Below are 16139 nucleotides of genomic sequence, written 5' to 3' on the forward strand. Positions count from 1 at the left end.
TCAGTGTCACAGTGTCCACACTGAGAGATCTCTGTCTTTTGGTGCCACACCTCTGAAGATGCCAGCCACAGCTGCTGGCGAAACGTCAGGAACTACAATGCCAAGACCACGGCAATACAGCCCGGAAAACCCACAACAACCATCGTTCTCCAGCCGTGAAAGCCTTCGACAATACAACAACTTTATTCTTTGTCCTCCCAGCAGCCCCGTGTGCGTAGGGCTGGCCGAGTGTGTGAGCAACTGGCCTAGGGTCAGCCAGCAAGCTTCCACAGGAGAGTGGGGATTTGAACCCGGATCTCCGACACTCGAAAACGACACCACAGACCACACTGGGAAGAGACATGCAGGATTTTAGGGGAGGGGGCTTCTTGCAATGGCTTCTGATAAAGAGAGTCATTTTTATACAGGTCACCCTACCCTGAGGAGGAAATCCCAGAGTTCTCCCCCAAGCCCTTAAGAATGGCCCATGGCAAAAGAAATTAAACCTTAAGTGAAATAAAATATTTAACATTAAGTTAAATAAATAAGTAAAAGGAAGATATTGGCTGATGGCCATCAGGCACCGGGGTTTTGTGGAACAAACACCTGAGAATCTGCGTATCATATCATAAATATAAAAATAATTGGCCTTGTGTTTGTAATGTTTTTACGTCCTAGCTCTTTTATCGGGGCAATGAGAACAACCCATGCTTAGGGTGTGGCAGTGGATTAAAAGTTAAGAACCTCTGGGATAACCCCTTTAGATCCCCGTCTTTGCAAGAAGGGTAGGGGGTACACATGCGTGGATGAAGGGGGCACTTCTCAGAATTGCCCTTTGAGCAAGCCTGTACCTGGTGTGGCCTGGGGCCAAGCCAAGCCGGCCCTGCAGTGCTGCCAACCTTGCAGGGGCCTGGTGGCTCATTTTGCCCCTGCTCACCACTGGCCATGAGGCGTTTTCCCAGCTAGGCTGGTTTAGGCCCCTTCCCTTTCCTGTGCTAACAAGCGTGGAGGGGGCGGAAAGAGGCGGGGGGGGGGGAAGGAGGCCTTCTTTGAACCGGTTCCAACTTTGCCCACTTGGCTAACAATAAAACCCCAAACCCGGCTGTTTTCCCAATAAGAAGAGTTTGCGATTTCAATCTGTCCTTGTTTGTTCTTGGACAATGAAGTGCCAATGGCCCTCGCCGGAGCGGCGGCTGTTCTGCTGATTCGAGCCTGCAGGTGGCTGGATGTGTCAGCTTTCTTCAGTTCTCTGATTTGCGAGGGTGTGGGAAGGGGCGGGGAGGAGAGGGGGTTGAGCTGCACTGGCTTATTTTAACTTCTGGCTTCTTAGCATCGCCACAATCTTAGCCATGCAATTTGCTTTCTCTGGGGCCAGCCGCTCTTCACGCTCCCCCCCTCCAACCTGCTGTTACACTGCAAGTTCTACAAGGCACAGCGCCCCAGGATCCCTTGCCAGATTGCCAAGGAAGCTGGGCTGGACCTTGCTCCTGCGTCCTCTGCATTGTTTCAGGGGATCCCAGGAAGTGCCTCTAGGATTGTGATGGCTGGAGGAGGGGAGCGAAGGATGCATTGTGCATAAAACACACAAATGGCAGACGACACGTGTTGCTGCTGGAAACCCATCGGCTCGTGTGCTTTAAGTATTTCTTTGCAATCTTTCTCCAGGAAATTGGGGTTGGTGGGGAACAGCTCGACTCACCAGGCTCCTTGGCTTCCCATGATCCCTAGGGTTTTTCTTGCCCCCTAGATGGAACTTCAAAACCTCTCTGCGCCTTCACTGCCTCACAACACGCTACAAGGAAGCAGCAGCTTCTTTGCAGAGATCAAGGCGGCATATCTTATACGTCTGATTTTTCTTTTCCCTTTCGGCAAACTTTTCCAGCAAGCCCGAGTACAGAAACACAGCCCTGGACATCTCCCAACTCCCTGGCGTTCCTGCGCGGCGGACAGATGCTGCGGACGCAGGGCAGGATTTCAAAGGTGAGCAGCCCCACACGGGTGAGCGGCAACCCTTTCTGGGGGTCTGGCATGAGCAAGCCGCAATCAGATGAGGCTCCTGCCTCTTTTCCGTCCCTAGCGGTGCCGCTGGGGAAAAGGGAAGGGTAGGATCAGACTCATTTTCTCACGGGCACAGTACCATGTTTTGCTTAAATTAGGGCTAGTCTGATTGTCCCAGCATGGACAACCTCACTAACTACGGTTAGTTAAATTTCTAGGGTATGATCTTTCGAGAGTCCGAGCACCCTTAGTATCTGACGAAGGGAGCTAACTCTTGAAAGCTCACACCTTGGAAATCTAGTTGGTCTTTAAGGTGCCACTGGGCCCGAACCCTGCTTTTCTATCGCAGACCAAGGCCGATTCCAGACGGCCCTCCCCGTCCCGAAACGTTGCACATCGTCGCGCGGAAAACGCGAAATACCGCGTTTTCTCGCCCGAGTTTTGCGCGACGTCGCACAAAACTCGGGCGAGGAAACGCGATATTTCGCGTTTTCCGCGCAACAACGCACGACGTTTCGGGATGGGGAGGGCCGTCTGGAATCGGCCCAAGACAGCTACCCACCTGGAACTATTTTTATGGTTAGTTAGGGTCTGTCAAGCAGGATCTGAAATCACAGGCTGAAGTTTGTTTTTAATTACTGTAAGTCTTAACTACGATTTCCCATGACTTACAAATGCAGGCATCCTGACTTGTCTTCCCCTCCTCTCTGCAGAGCCATCCCTGCTGTAATTCATACAAGACCAGCCAGGACTTGGGGGGGGGGAAGGCAGCAAAGCCAATTAAACCATTTGTTGAAGCAAACCAAGGTCTAAACAGTCATCTGCACCCCAACTCCTGGGTTTCCAAAGTGACTTGTTAAAACAAACCGAGGTTTCGTGTTTTAGGTCTTTAGTGCACCCCTGTGCACCCCTCTTGCTTATGGGAAAATGTGACATCTCTGAAATTACACTGCAGCTCTCACAAGGTCTGCCCATCCCCTTCTTTTCTTGAAAATTCTCCAACCTGCACTCCTTACGACAGTTTTTCACATTAGGCTATCCACTAGCTTTTATCCCTTGCTTTTCACCAGTTAAAAGCAATAGTAGAACCAATTATTGTATTTGCCAGTTTGATACGTTTGCGGGAGTTAATGTATCTTTATGTTCTACTGCTCACTGTTCCTTTTTTGAAAGGGAGCGGTGCTGTTTTTTTCCTAAGGTCTGTACGATTGTGCAATATAAATATTGCCAATAAGCACGGTACTCTTTTTTTAAAAATGAAGGGGCCAGTTTAATACTGTGATCAGGTGCCTGAAACTGTATTTTGGACATGCTCTCCTCTGCCTGTAGCATTTTTGGGGGCCTGCATATTGAAAGGAAGTGCCTTATTCCTTCTCCTAAGGGAGGGGACGAGTGCAGGATTCTCCCTTAAAATGGAAATTCTGCTGGGCCGGCTTGCGCTTCCTGCTGAGCAAAATCCACTTCAGCGCTTCTCTACATCTCGGCATCCCTTTGCCCCACAGTGGTGATTATTAGTTACACTACTGGTAGGAAACGGCTCCGAAATCAAATCTAAAATCTCCCTTAGGTCTCCCATAGATAAATATTTCATTCAGCAAAATAAATCCACCCACCTCCTGGCTGTGTGAAGATGCTGGCAGCCTCGCCCAATTGAATTTTCCCTTCTCCCCTCCTCCTTTCCAGAGAGTGGTCTTGCCCCAGAGACCAGCCAAGGGAAGCGATTCTCCCCCAAGGAACCAGGCCCCCTAGCTGAGGCCTATTCAAGGAGCACCGCAGAGGCGGGGGCGCATTGCCGCATGCCCGAGACAGATTCCAGCGACCCCGAGACCAGCTACAGGGATGAGGAGGCATCGGAGGACGCAGGTGGGAGCGACCTGGAAGGGCCACCAGGCAAGCGCATAAAGCTGGAGTTCCCGGCAGAGAGCCCGCCCCATGAAGCCAAGGAGGCCTCACTCGGCAGCTCCGAGGAGTCCGACAGCAGCAGTGAGGTGGACCTGGCTTTCCTCCCACGCCAGAGGGCACCACTGGGGAGGAAAGTGAACGGCTGCAAGACTGGTGGGAGAAGCAGCACAGGGCCCAGCCGCCCGTCCACGTCCGAGTTTGCCTCGGTCATCCAGACCCAAAAGAGCGCCACTTTGAAAGCCAACACAGCATTCAGTATTAAATCTGAACAGGCCCCAGGCGCCAAAGGGGTCCCTTGGACTTGCCCTGCCACCCACAAGGGCAGCCCCTACACTGTGAACAAAGCACTTAGCCTAGAGAAGCCTGTTTTGAGGCCAGCCTCTTCCCATTTGTACGTCTCCATCCCAGACTCGGTGCTCACGCCACCCGAGATGGACAGCAGCGCAGGGAAAGGGCCTTTCGGCACCTCCCCCCGGGCCGTCCCAGCAGCGTCCTCCACGGCAGACACGCTCTCCCCGCCACTGTCCGGCTCTCCCTGTGAGGAAAGGGCCACATCGACCCCATTCACCCCACTGGTCTATCCTGCCGAGATGGAGGTGCTCCAGCGGTTCCATGCAGGCAACGTGGTGCTGCCGTTGGTGCATCAGCTCGGCAGCCCAAATGCCAGCACGATGGGGTCCCAGGGCCTCTATACCACCAGCACTATCCGCTATGCCCCTGCCGAGGTGACTCTAGCCATGCAGAGCAACATGCTGCCCCCTGCCCACCCCATCAACCTCATGGACATCAGCAGTGCGGAGGCCAAGACTTCTCGAGAACTCATGTATCACCACCTGCAACGGCTGAACATGGTTGCGCCGTTTGGGAACTCCGCTGGCTTGGCCCAGATTTCGGGGGGAGCATTTGCGGCTGCAGACTCCTTGTTTTCCACCCTGCCCTTCTCTGTGGCTGGCAGCGGGGTTCACAGCACACCAGCTTTGGAACGCAAGGAGGACTGAGGTTGGAGTAGTGCACCTGGCGTGGGCACTCTCTCCTTTTACCAGAAAACCAGGGCCAAATGCTGTACTGGGCAGTGCTATCTATGAAAGGCCATTTATGGCTTTTGATATGGCAGCTTGGCATCGTGCTGAAGCTCGATGCCAGGGGGAAGAAAGCCTTTGTTCTGGAACGACTCTCCATGTATCTTATCTTCTCACAGCGCTCCTGTCTGAGTCTTGGTGCAAATCAGTAGAGAGATTGTCTTCTTGTTCTGTGTTCTGCTTTTTGCTTTTCAGGTCCCCGTATGCTGCCGTTTAAACCGATGCAGTTGTTACAGCGAGGCCAGGAGTTAGCCCAGTGTAAACAGAGTGTGGTTGGTGTCTGTATGAAAGGGAAAGATGCAAGTTGGAGCAAAGAGGTCTCCTGTACCCTTGTGTGTCTTCCTGCTGCCACAAGTTGACTTCTTTCCTTCCCTGTTCTGCTGGGGGCTTTGGGGGGGTCACTTTGAGGGTTCCTTTGGTGTCATGACCAGCTGCCTGCTCTCTGCAGCAAATGTGCCTGGGTGTTCCTTGGCCAATGGAAAGCTTGCCCTCAATGCCGAAGCAGTTTAACTACTTCTGGGCTGCTCTGTCCACACAGCTCTGCCCCCCCCACCCCGCCCCCGTTCAAAGGGCTGCTTCAGGCATATATTCCATTGTCTGACGGGAGTCACAAGTGATCACCTACACGAGGAAGTGAGTTGTCTTGTATCAGACACAACCGATGGAAGTTTTCTTGTTCTGATGTTCAGAAGTTGGTTACCATGGTGACCTGCTCTTCCGTAAGCCATGGGCAACTAAACCAGGTGCATATGCCTGTATGAACCAGCCCTTATGAACCAGTCCCAGCTTGAAAAAGAGTAAAAGGTAAGGGTTGGAGTACTGGAAAGCTGGGGTGGGTGACCTGACCATGAGCAGCTGTGAACACCCTAGCACTGAAAAGCCCCTAGTCTGAAAGATTTCACGACTGCCTGCTTGCCCAGCCTTAGATCTGTCCCCCATTATATCGTCAGTTGCTATTGGCCATGAGAGCAAGCTAGAACCCTCCATATACAGAAGCAGTCTATACTGATTGTTAAACAGGAGGGTTATGGTCCTCTTGTTCGGTTTGCCTAATCACTTTTTGGGGGAAAGTATGCCAGATAAGACGGAGCTCAGCCATCCAGGCAGTGTGTTCTTCCCTTTCTGTTTTTCCTTTTCCCCCCCAACTGTCCACCCTGCTGTCCTGCTAATTGAAAGGGGCCACATTCAGGCTGCACATCTTCTGACCCCCACCCCCATCCGTGTCAAAGCAAGCTTGCAGGACAGAGGTGGACCAAGCCGTTCAGTGTGTCTCGTGACAGCACTTAAAAGGTCTAACAAGAAACAAACTCGTGCCATAATTTTTTTTAGCACTTATTCGAAATGAGTTGTACAGATCTGTCGGACAGATCCCACAGCAAACTGTAGCACTTGGGTGGTGGGGTCTTTTTCTGTATAACCCATTGCTAAAGATCTGTGTGCGCGTGCTTTTTATTTTTTAATTAATCTACTGTTCTCATTGGGTAGGTGAATGTAGTTTTCACTGTTGACATTCTGCTGCTGCTTGGGCAATCTGGGATTTCAAAGAAAATAAAAAGTAAACAGACTTCGTTCCTGCCTTCTAACAGGATCTCCAGTGTTCAGCCTGTCTTTCTTGTGCCGTTCCTCGGGACACCCCATCAAAGCAGGAAGCTGCTGCCCTGATGTGGGACCCCCGTTTGAGTTAATTGACTGGAAGAAACCAAAAGGAGGGGGAAGCTCTTGAACTAGATGATGCTTTTTAGCGAGCACATGAGGCTAAACCACTAAGTGTCCCCACTGGTGTCTGCTCTCCTGAAATGTCCATTTAGTAACATGAGTTTTAAAAGTGGGTATGTTTCCTCTCATTTGCAAATGACACCATTAAGCAGACAGGAAGAGGACTGGCGTGAAATTCAACCATCTTGCTATGTTATAAGCAAGTAACTGCCTATATTGAGATGCTATTGGTTGCTCTTTGCTCTGTCTTGTTATTACCAAGCGAGCATGGGGTATCCTTGACGTTTCAGTGTGCAACCAAGAGAAGTATCAGTGCTGGACAGAGGTGGGAACTACCATCCAAGCAGCCACCTAAAAAGGTGTGCCCAGATTTATGTTCATTCTTAGCAAGGGACTGGGAATAAAATAATTTGGCCCCTTTCTGATACACACTGGTAGTTGTCCTGTCTCAGCAAATGCACGGGGCACAGACTGGTGAGAAGCAGCCGAGTCCTACCTGTGCTGCTTCACTCCCCACAGGGGCTCTGCTTGGACATCTGCAGTGTAGGATGCTGACGACGCTCACCTGTATGGATCTAACTGAAACAACAAAAAGGCTGAGGTTGGCTGGCACTGCCCTAGAGGCCTGCTTCACCTTCAGGCTTTTCCTTGTACACTGGCATGGGAACAACAGTTGGCTATCCAGCACAGACATAGCCCTGCTACAAACATACACAACTAGCAGAATGTATGAAGTCGCTCACAGCTGTAACTGCTACTGCATGAGGAAGGAGCATGGCTGATTTGCCCTGTCCTGGAATCCTCCCCCCACCCTCCCCAACAAAGAAAAGGTAACGGGTTTGTTTGGGTAGTCTTTAATACAAATGTTAACTGAATAGGTTACCCAGTGGCAAAAAAAAAAGAAAAGATACACTTTGGATACGATATGATAATTTTGGAGCATAAGCAACAATGGAAAGAGCAGTGGCGACTCGAGCCCCAGAGAGGAAGCTGACGGGAGAGATCGTTTCCAAGTTGTTTCTAGTTGAATGTGGCTTTTGAACTTGGGAGACCTGGTTGAATCGGGCAGGGGAGGGGAAACTATTTCACCATAATGCTCATTTGTTAAAAAGTGCCAGAGGTCCCAGTTTAGCAAGAGCACTGGAAGGCCAGCTCGGCAGGGCATCCCGTGAATCGCTGTCTTTCCCACCGCCAACTCCCAGAGACCCATCAGGAAAATCTGAAATAAATACAAAGCAGCCAACATGTTCGTGTGTCTCACTGGCAAGCCTCCCTCCCTCCCTTGCCTTTTGGCTCAGCAGGCAGAAGGGCCTGAGCGTGCCCTGGGAGTGGGCCTCGAGAGTCGGGCCGCCAAGGGCGATGGAAGCACGTTTTGAGGGACTGTCCGCAACTGCCAGTTTACGGCTCACTTATCGGACTTCCCGTCCTCCTTTTTCTTATCCTGGCATTTGTCGTTGCCATCGTCCTGAATGATCTCCACCTCTAAACGGCCGATGTAGAGGGAGATGGCGCACAGCCAGAAAAGTGCCACAGTTGTGACTGCGGCGCAGTTGAGGAGGGCCGTGGAGAAGGACAGCATCATGGTGCGGCGGAGGAGGAAGAGGCTGACGAGGTAGGAAGCGCTGCCGTATGAGACGCAGATTCCTCCGAGGATGAAGAAGCCTAAGGGAAGAAAGTCAAATGTCACCCTTCTGGGGACCAGGCAAGCAGAGCAGAGGCCCTAAAGGAGGAGAACCAATGGCCACAAACGGAGCATCGAGGCCCAGGTTGTGCCACTACAGGTGAGATCCCTTTCAAGTCTTCTGCTATCCTAAATGCAACCTTGCTAGGTGATATAACGTGGGGTTTTCCCCATAAAGTCACAAAACTATATCAGACTGTGAGGCTTTTCTGATAAAGACATCTGTGAAACACACAAAAGTTGGCATACCCCTACACTAACCCAAGTTGGTCTAAGAAGGTACATTTTTGTCTCTTGCTTAGGCCCAACATAGCAACCAGTGTGTGCAGAACGAGTGTTCCCTAAGTTTGGAAACACAGAATGAGTGGAAGGAAGACTTGGGATAATTAAAGCCATCAAGTCTTCAAGAGTCTGCCACGCCTCCTACTCTAGGAGCAGGGGGTGGGTGGGCCGGGGGGGGCATCCTGCCTCACCAAGGGGATCTGGGACGCGCAGAGTGCATTTCATATCACTTACTATACCGCTTTCCAGAAGGGCAGGGTTTGATCACGCCTGCTCTTGAGGTCCTGAAGCCGAATTCTTATCAGAATCACCTTTTCTGTCCCCCATCCTGCCTTTCAAACACCCAGTTATGTTGTTCCAATAACCCTCAACAACAACAAAACCCAAGCCACAGGCTGTTGTTCAAAGCTACACCCACACAGAAATTTTTTCCAACATTGAAGAACCACTGCCCCACTGTGGCAACAGTCAGAATCGCTACGGGAGGCTGGGCAGACGTAAGGCATCTTTCTGCTCTGCCAGCCTGCCTCTTCGTGGCCACCACGTGGCACAAAGGTCTGGATTCTGCAGCGCCTCCGTGCCCCGCCCACCCCCTCGCCTCCCATCTATCTGTGCACCGTGCAACACTATGCCTTAGACAGAGGTTCTCCAAACTTGGGGATGGGTTCTGTGGATGAATGGCAACACTTTCCCCAGCGCATGGAGCCTTCTTCCCCTGACCCAGCAAGCCGCCTTGGGCCGGAAGGCGGAGAAAGCACTGCCAGTCACAAGACCCAGCCCTGTACTCCTAAGTTACTCCGTGTAAAAAACCAAGTCATGGTGGACAAGCACAGCTAAAAAAGAGTTTGTCCGTAAGTATGGATCCTGCCGATTCAGTGTTACAGGGGCATGGTGGGCACACGGTGGGTGAGCACTGGACAGTGGGGAGGCCTGAGCGGCAGCCTGTGTGTACCAAGAATGTGACCGTAACACATCACAGATCTGTGGCTCCTCAGCACCTTAGACACTGAGTAAAAGAGCCAGAGCATAGGATATTGGCAAGCTACTGGCCTCGGCTGTCACAGGCGCCTCCTACACCTTCCTCCTGGGTACATTAGCCCATCTTCAAGAATGCAGGAAACATCACAAGAGCGGGAAAGGCCTGGGAAAGGGGTCCTGGATCCTTCTGCCCTGGGGATCTCCTGATCCATGGAGCAGATAACTGAGAAGGTCGTCTGCAAAGGTACCAAGAGGCCTGGAGAGATGGGACGCATAAAACCCCAGAGCATTGAAGCACTAGAAGACAACACCTGTGGGCACACTGCCAAGGCTTCCCTGAGTTCCTGTAGTCCAAAGTACTCATAAGAAATGTCAGAGACAAATGTGAGGGAGAAAAAGGCAGTTTATCACTAGCAACCGAGCTGCAAGTCAGTTTCAACATGAGGGAAACCTGTTTCTGAGAAACACCTTAAACAAGCAAAAATTAATGCAAACTTATATGTTGTTATAATCTATATGCTGGTGTGATTGAAGTTCCTTAAAAGGGAAGAGGTGGAAAAGAACCGCCTTTAAAGGGCCAGTTCCACTGTCTGGGGATATAGTCTCTGGGCAGGCGGGGCCTTGATCCCCTTTGGAGCGTGCTGCTCGGCTGCATCAAGAGCTGACCCCAGAGCAGGCAAAGCAGCGTCACAGACGCAAAGGGCACGTGCCATCCATTTTTGGTCAGACTGGTTTTTAGTGGCCAGGCGGAAAAATAATTAATGTGCTGTTGCCTGCCTGAGATCCTAGGAGAGGGAAAGTCCGAATACAGCCGTTTTGTTCTTCACCAGGAAGAGGGAGACGCCAGCGTGCTCCATGTTTTTGCCTGGGATCTCCGTTTCAGAACCTTGTTCTGCCCGCAGGAAGTGGGTCTCTCCTGCACAATGTCTACATTTTTGGTACAGCCTCTCTAGGCTGGCTCTCCCTCCTCGCTTTATTCCAGACGAGCATTCGAGCTGCAACGAATTCCGTCCCGTTGCCACTCTTACAAGAACTCAATGGCTCCATTTCAAGAGCCCAGTTCTGTGACGGTTACTCCTTGCTTCCTTCTTTCCAGACCACTTTCCGCACACACACGCCCCTTTGCATTGTGGGTGAAGAAATTACATAAGCCACTTGAAAGATTCCAGGCAGACTGGTCCAAGGCCTCAAACCAAAACCATCCCTGTCTGACTTCGAATATGGAAGCAAATGCGGCAGTGAAATTGGTCTTCCACACAGCCATGTCACATTTAATGCCACCTGCAGGTAAGGCCCAAACGGTTGCCAGCTCATCGGCCCACAGGTGGCTGCCACTGAGGTCACTTGGTACAGCTTGAGAGCCTGGAAGGAAGAAAAAGAATCAACCCGCTTCCGCTTACAGAGGCTTCTTGGCCCAGGCGCTGGTAAGCAATTTTTACTCACCACTGGCAATTATTTACATGCCTTCCGTAATGTACATCACAGGCTAAGTTTGCGCCAGTTGCAGATTTCTGTGTATTAGAGCAGGTGCTTCCCCACCAAAGAGGACGCAAGAGGAAAAGGGCCTTGGTCTAAGGGGGATAATGGAACATGCGGCCATTCTTCTCCCAGCCATACAAACGGCACACCCTGGGGCCACACCTCGCTCCTGCAGCACAGGTGGCACATGGGTAACAAGGATCGCCGAAAAAAGCCAAGCCGATTCTTGCGAGAGTGACTTGTGCCAACGTGACGCCCGTCTTTGTCATCCTTGCCACAGCTTGGGACCCCCACATCTGAAAAACTCCCCCCTCCCCCGCCCTTGTGAGCCCATGCGTCAATTACGCTCAGCAAATCATTCTCTCTGAGAAGGGGATAGCCAACCACGACCCCTTCTGTTCCTCAAGCCCTCTCTGCAGATGTCCCACAACGAAGAGACAACACCCCCTGGAAAAGGAAAGGCCCGCCTCCTGACAGCAGAGCAGAGAAACTGGTTTATTTCAGCAGGCACTGGTATGATTTTTTTCTAAACTTGCTTGGAATTGGGCTATTGCTGTGTGTGACAAATGTTTTACATATTGTGTTTTTCATTTAAGGTATGGTTATCCACATGGGGCTCACAGGCTGCAAATGTTTTAAAATAAATTCTGGGAGACGCAGCATTACTCTCTATTGCTGACGATTAAGTCTGTGCATAGGCCCCGGCTGAACTGCGAAGTGACCTGGGGCTCCCAGCTCATCGTTCCGGCCCTGTGGTGGAACCTCAGCTTGGCCCTGCGTGTTGGTCTGTTGAGCTGGGGGACCCCTTCTAGGAAATGGAACCTTTATAACAATAAAACTCCTTACAAGTGGCTGGAAGGGTTACCTTGCCTGCTGCAGCCGTGTCTTCCTTTAATTAACTCCCACCCCATAAATACCGTGCGCTACCTACCATACGCAGCTTCACGCCCCATGTCGCTCTGAACATAAGAGATCACCCCAACACCGGTAGCCAGTAAACCATTCCGAAACCAGGAAAGGAACCCTGAAGAGAAGGGACAACAGAAAAAGCTCTCCTTTACTCCACTGCAGTTTTACGAACCGCAGTTAATTGGAAGGATTTCCTGCACAGGGTCTTAATAAATAAGCTGAGGCAATTCGGAGAGAGGCAATGTAGAGCCCCGCTCAGCAGGAAGCAACAAGACATCCTTGCCAAGAAACTGCATGTTCAGATTCTGAAACCAAAACCAAAGCCACAGAATGCCTTTTCTTAACACCAGCCAAAACAACACAGAAGGGATCTTGATAAAAGGCCTTCCCTGGCTTTTGTTTGGGGATTCTGCACTGGGCCAGTGTGGCTGCCTGCAACCTCACTGACCAGGATGCTGTTGGCTCTGTTACATCTCCCTCGCCACATTTAAACTGTCCTTGCCCATGCTTGGGAAAACAGGTACTGAGAAGAGGACAGAAGGAGTGCAGGATCTGTCTTCGTGGCAACGAGGCAGAGCGAATGACGCTCCAGCAGGTGTAAGTGACGAAGAGTCTAAGAAGGCGAGAAAGGCCAGGAAACTTAAAACAGTGACAGGAGCTGGAGGGAACTGTTGGGGGCAGTCAAGGAAGGGACAAGGCCCTGGTGGGGTGAAAGGGTTCCTGCCTTGACTAAGTCTCTGGAGGGGCAGCCTGCAAGCTGCCTAAAGAAATATATGTTGAGGCTTCCCCTATTGTTTTAATACTAAACTTTGGAAGTCAAACAAACTGTTCTTAAGATCTATCCAGCCTCTCCTGTACATTTTTTATCCCGTTCTCTACCTCCAAGGAGGTCAGGGTGGCACACATGGTTCTTTAATTCCCCATATTACCCGCAGTAACAACCCTGTGAGGAAGGCTACACTGAATGCGACTGGCCCAAGGCCATCCAGTGAGCTGAACGCGGCTCTCTCAGGTCCTAGTCCAGCATTCCCATCACTGCGCCACACAGTTTCACTCTATATGGGCTCAGCAGGCCCTTTTTTGGTCCCCTTTTTTGTCATCCTTATCAGCGGGCAGCCTGCCAGATATCTGCAGTTACCAAAGGAAGAAAGGGGGAGAGTTTACTTCCTCGAAAGAACTGATATACAACAAGAGAAAGGAAGTATGCCAAAAGATATATATTGCAGTACCACTATGTATACTGTACCACGATAATAACAATCAATATGTCCTCAATGGTTTCAATTCAATATATCTACATTGAGTCCAAAGTCCGTGCAAAAAGAGAGAGTAAAGTCCCATATATTAGAGAAACCTCAAGCTTTTGCTCGCGACGTCAGAAGGCAAATGGTGCCAATTGAAGCTGGTTGGTGGCATCCAAAATTTGTAAAGTAAAAGGTGGCAACGAGCTGTACCGGTCTAACATGGTAGCTGGATTTTTGAATGTGAACCTGACTAGTATTTAATCGCTTGACTAACTGACACTGGTGGCCTGATGAAGGACCGCGTCTGAAACGAGCCGAAAGGAATTAGACCGGTACAGCTCGTTGCCACCTTTTACTTTACAAATTTTGGATGCCACCAACCAGCTTCAATTGGCACCGTTTGCCTTCTGACGTCGCGAGCAAAAGCTTGAGGTTTCTCTAATATATGGGACTTTACTCTCTCTTTTTGCACGGACTTTGGACTCAATGTAGATATATTGAATTGAAACCATTGAGGACATATTGATTGTTATTATCGTGGTACAGTATACATAGTGGTACTGCAATATATATCTTTTGGCATACTTCCTTTCTCTTGTTGTATATCAGATATCTGCAGTTCACAACTGCCTTGGTAACACTATCTTGGGGTCTAAATCTGAACCAGGCTTTTTGGCTCTGCTGCCAATCCCCTAATATTGCATCGCTGGAAAGATGTCCCTTACAACCCCTCTGCAGATTTACTCAGAAGTAATCTCCATTCAACCGAGTGAGGCCTCTGAGTGAGCATGCACAATGGGAGAGTGGCTGTGAAGATCAACTCTAGCTTCAGCCGTAAACCTTCATTAAGCACCACGCAAGAAACTGCTCGTGATACAGGCATAATGCTAGCCTCCCTTCCAGGGATGTCAGAAGGATTAACAAAGGACTGCACCACAGATGCAGCAAAGGCGGTAGAACAGTCCACAACACTTCGGACCGCCAGGGAGGTATGATGTCCTTCAAAGAGAGCTGCTGCAGCATAGTGGTTGGGATGCGAACCAGCACTCTGCTGGTTTGACTCCCACCATTGCCCTGAACTGAGCAAGTGGCCTTGGGTCAGCCCCTCCTCTTAGCCCAGCTCCCTGGCTATACTATGGGGATAATAATAACACTGACTTTGTTCCCTCTTAGTGAGACACTAAGTGGTTGGGTTGCAAATCAGCACTCTGCTGGTTCAAATCCCATGACAGCCATGAGCTGAGCAGATGGCCTTGGGCCAGCCATTCCTCCCAGCCCAGCTGACTTTGCTCACCACTTGTTCCCAACATTGACTTTGTTCATCACTCTCGGTGGGCACTAATCTGTCTAAAAGAGCAGAATATAAGTGCAATTATTATTATTATGAGAGCCGCTTTAGCATAGTGGTTAAGTGGCTGGGTTGTGAATCAGCACTCTGCTGGTTCGACTCCCACTTCTGCCCAGAGCTCAGCAGGGGGGCCTTGGGTCAGCCAGGCCTCTCAGCCCAGCTCCCCAGCTGTGTTGTGGGGAAAATAGCAACGCTCACTTTTGTTCACTGTTCAGAGTGGGGCGTTGATCTGTCTAGAAGGATCATATATGAGCACAATTATTCTTAAAGTTCCCCAGCGTGGCCTTCACAACAACCCTGCAAGGTAGGCAAGCAGAGCAAAAAGGGCGCCTGCTTGGGACCTCTTCACCCATTGAGCATATCCAAGCCTGGCTCTCAGCTCAGCCCTCTAACCGCTACACCGCCCTCCGCCTTCCCATAATGCAACTCGAGGGGCCCTCCCCGGGCAGACCGAAATTGCCCAAGCCCCGCCCCCTGCTGTCGCCCCGCCCACCGGGCACTGGCCCCGCCCCTCACCGGTCTCGTGAGCCTTCCTGAGGAGCCAGGCGTCCGCCTTGTCCAGCTCGCTCGCGGCGGGGGGTCCCGGCCCCCGCCCCGAGATGTACCTAGCCGGCCGGGCCCTCCAGGGCCAGGCCTCGCCCCTCAGGAGCCGGCCGGCCCCTCTCGCCCGCGCCACCGCCCGGCCCCACCAGCCCCCACTCAGCGCCATGGCGCAGGAGACGTTGACTGAAGCGCCGGTTCTGCGGCGAGCGGCCGACTGAGGCGCGAGAGGCGGGGCTGCGCGGCGGTAGGCTGCCCGGGCTGTCATTTCTCAAACGGGCCGCCCATTTGCGGAGAAGGGCCGACCAAGAGGCCGCCGCTTGCATACGGATTGGGCCAGGCGGTTGTCGCTCTGGAGGAAGGCGGGTCCGTCTCGGCTGAACATGACGATAAGTTCGCAAAATGTCACTCATTCTATAGCGCCCTCCCCTCGTTGTGGAGAGGAAAGAGGGCGAAGAGCCGAAGCCCTATTGGTCTTCGGAGAGCAGCTATGCCTTCTGGGATGTGTAGTCCGTGTGTCCCTCTTACCGTTCTTTCCAGTATCCTATTGGCTGATGGAGGTCGTGGCCCCCGTGCTGTCGTGAAAGGTGCGACCATAGAGGTGTTGGAAAGCCTAGAACGACACCAGGTAGGCTTCCGGTTTCACTGTATTCTTAAAGAGGCAGATGCACCAACTGTCTGCATTCAAGTGAATGGCAGGAAAGGTAGATTTGTTGCTCTTTTGTTTAAAATTTATTTTTCGGTTTGTGTTTATGGTGCTGTTGCTCCTCTAGGAAGACCAACAGTGCTACCCACCTGAACCAGTCTTGTGTCGTGGTTACTGCCAGTCTAGAGCCAAAAACACCAAAATTCCAATCCCCCCTATGCCATAAAGTTCAAATGTTATGGATGAGGACACTGTAAGGGGCTTTGGGTGCCAGGCAAATCTGCAGTCAGCTGAGTCCTCCCTTAAGCTTTGAGGCTTCAGTATTTGTTCAGTGCTTCTATCAATATTAATTGTATTT

At 51.2% G+C, this 16139-nt stretch overlaps 2 protein-coding genes across 2 annotated transcripts in view; one reads left to right on the forward strand and one right to left on the reverse strand.

The window, feature by feature from the left end:
• Nucleotides 1–4944, forward strand: part of NPAS1 (neuronal PAS domain protein 1) — a 50317-nt gene extending 45373 nt beyond the window's left edge. Inside the window, exons 10-11 of the mRNA XM_054999590.1 lie at nucleotides 1862–1959; nucleotides 3661–4944. Coding sequence (XP_054855565.1) covers nucleotides 1862–1959; nucleotides 3661–4877 — 1315 coding nt within the window. The 3' untranslated portion in view covers nucleotides 4878–4944. The remainder of the gene's footprint in view (nucleotides 1–1861; nucleotides 1960–3660) is intronic.
• Nucleotides 4945–7518: 2574 nt separating this feature from the next.
• TMEM160 (transmembrane protein 160) lies at nucleotides 7519–15339 on the reverse strand. Its single transcript, XM_054998742.1, has 3 exons — nucleotides 15112–15339; nucleotides 12026–12118; nucleotides 7519–8336 (listed from the first exon to the last, which is right to left on the reverse strand). Exons 1-3 carry the CDS (start codon nucleotides 15302–15304, stop codon nucleotides 8080–8082), a joined length of 543 nt encoding a protein of 180 aa, XP_054854717.1. The 5' UTR covers nucleotides 15305–15339; the 3' UTR covers nucleotides 7519–8079.
• Between the last annotated feature and the right edge of the window lie 800 nt (nucleotides 15340–16139).

Source organism: Eublepharis macularius, chromosome 15 (genome assembly GCF_028583425.1).
Source record: "Eublepharis macularius isolate TG4126 chromosome 15, MPM_Emac_v1.0, whole genome shotgun sequence".
Taxonomy (NCBI): Eukaryota; Metazoa; Chordata; class Lepidosauria; order Squamata; family Eublepharidae; genus Eublepharis; species Eublepharis macularius.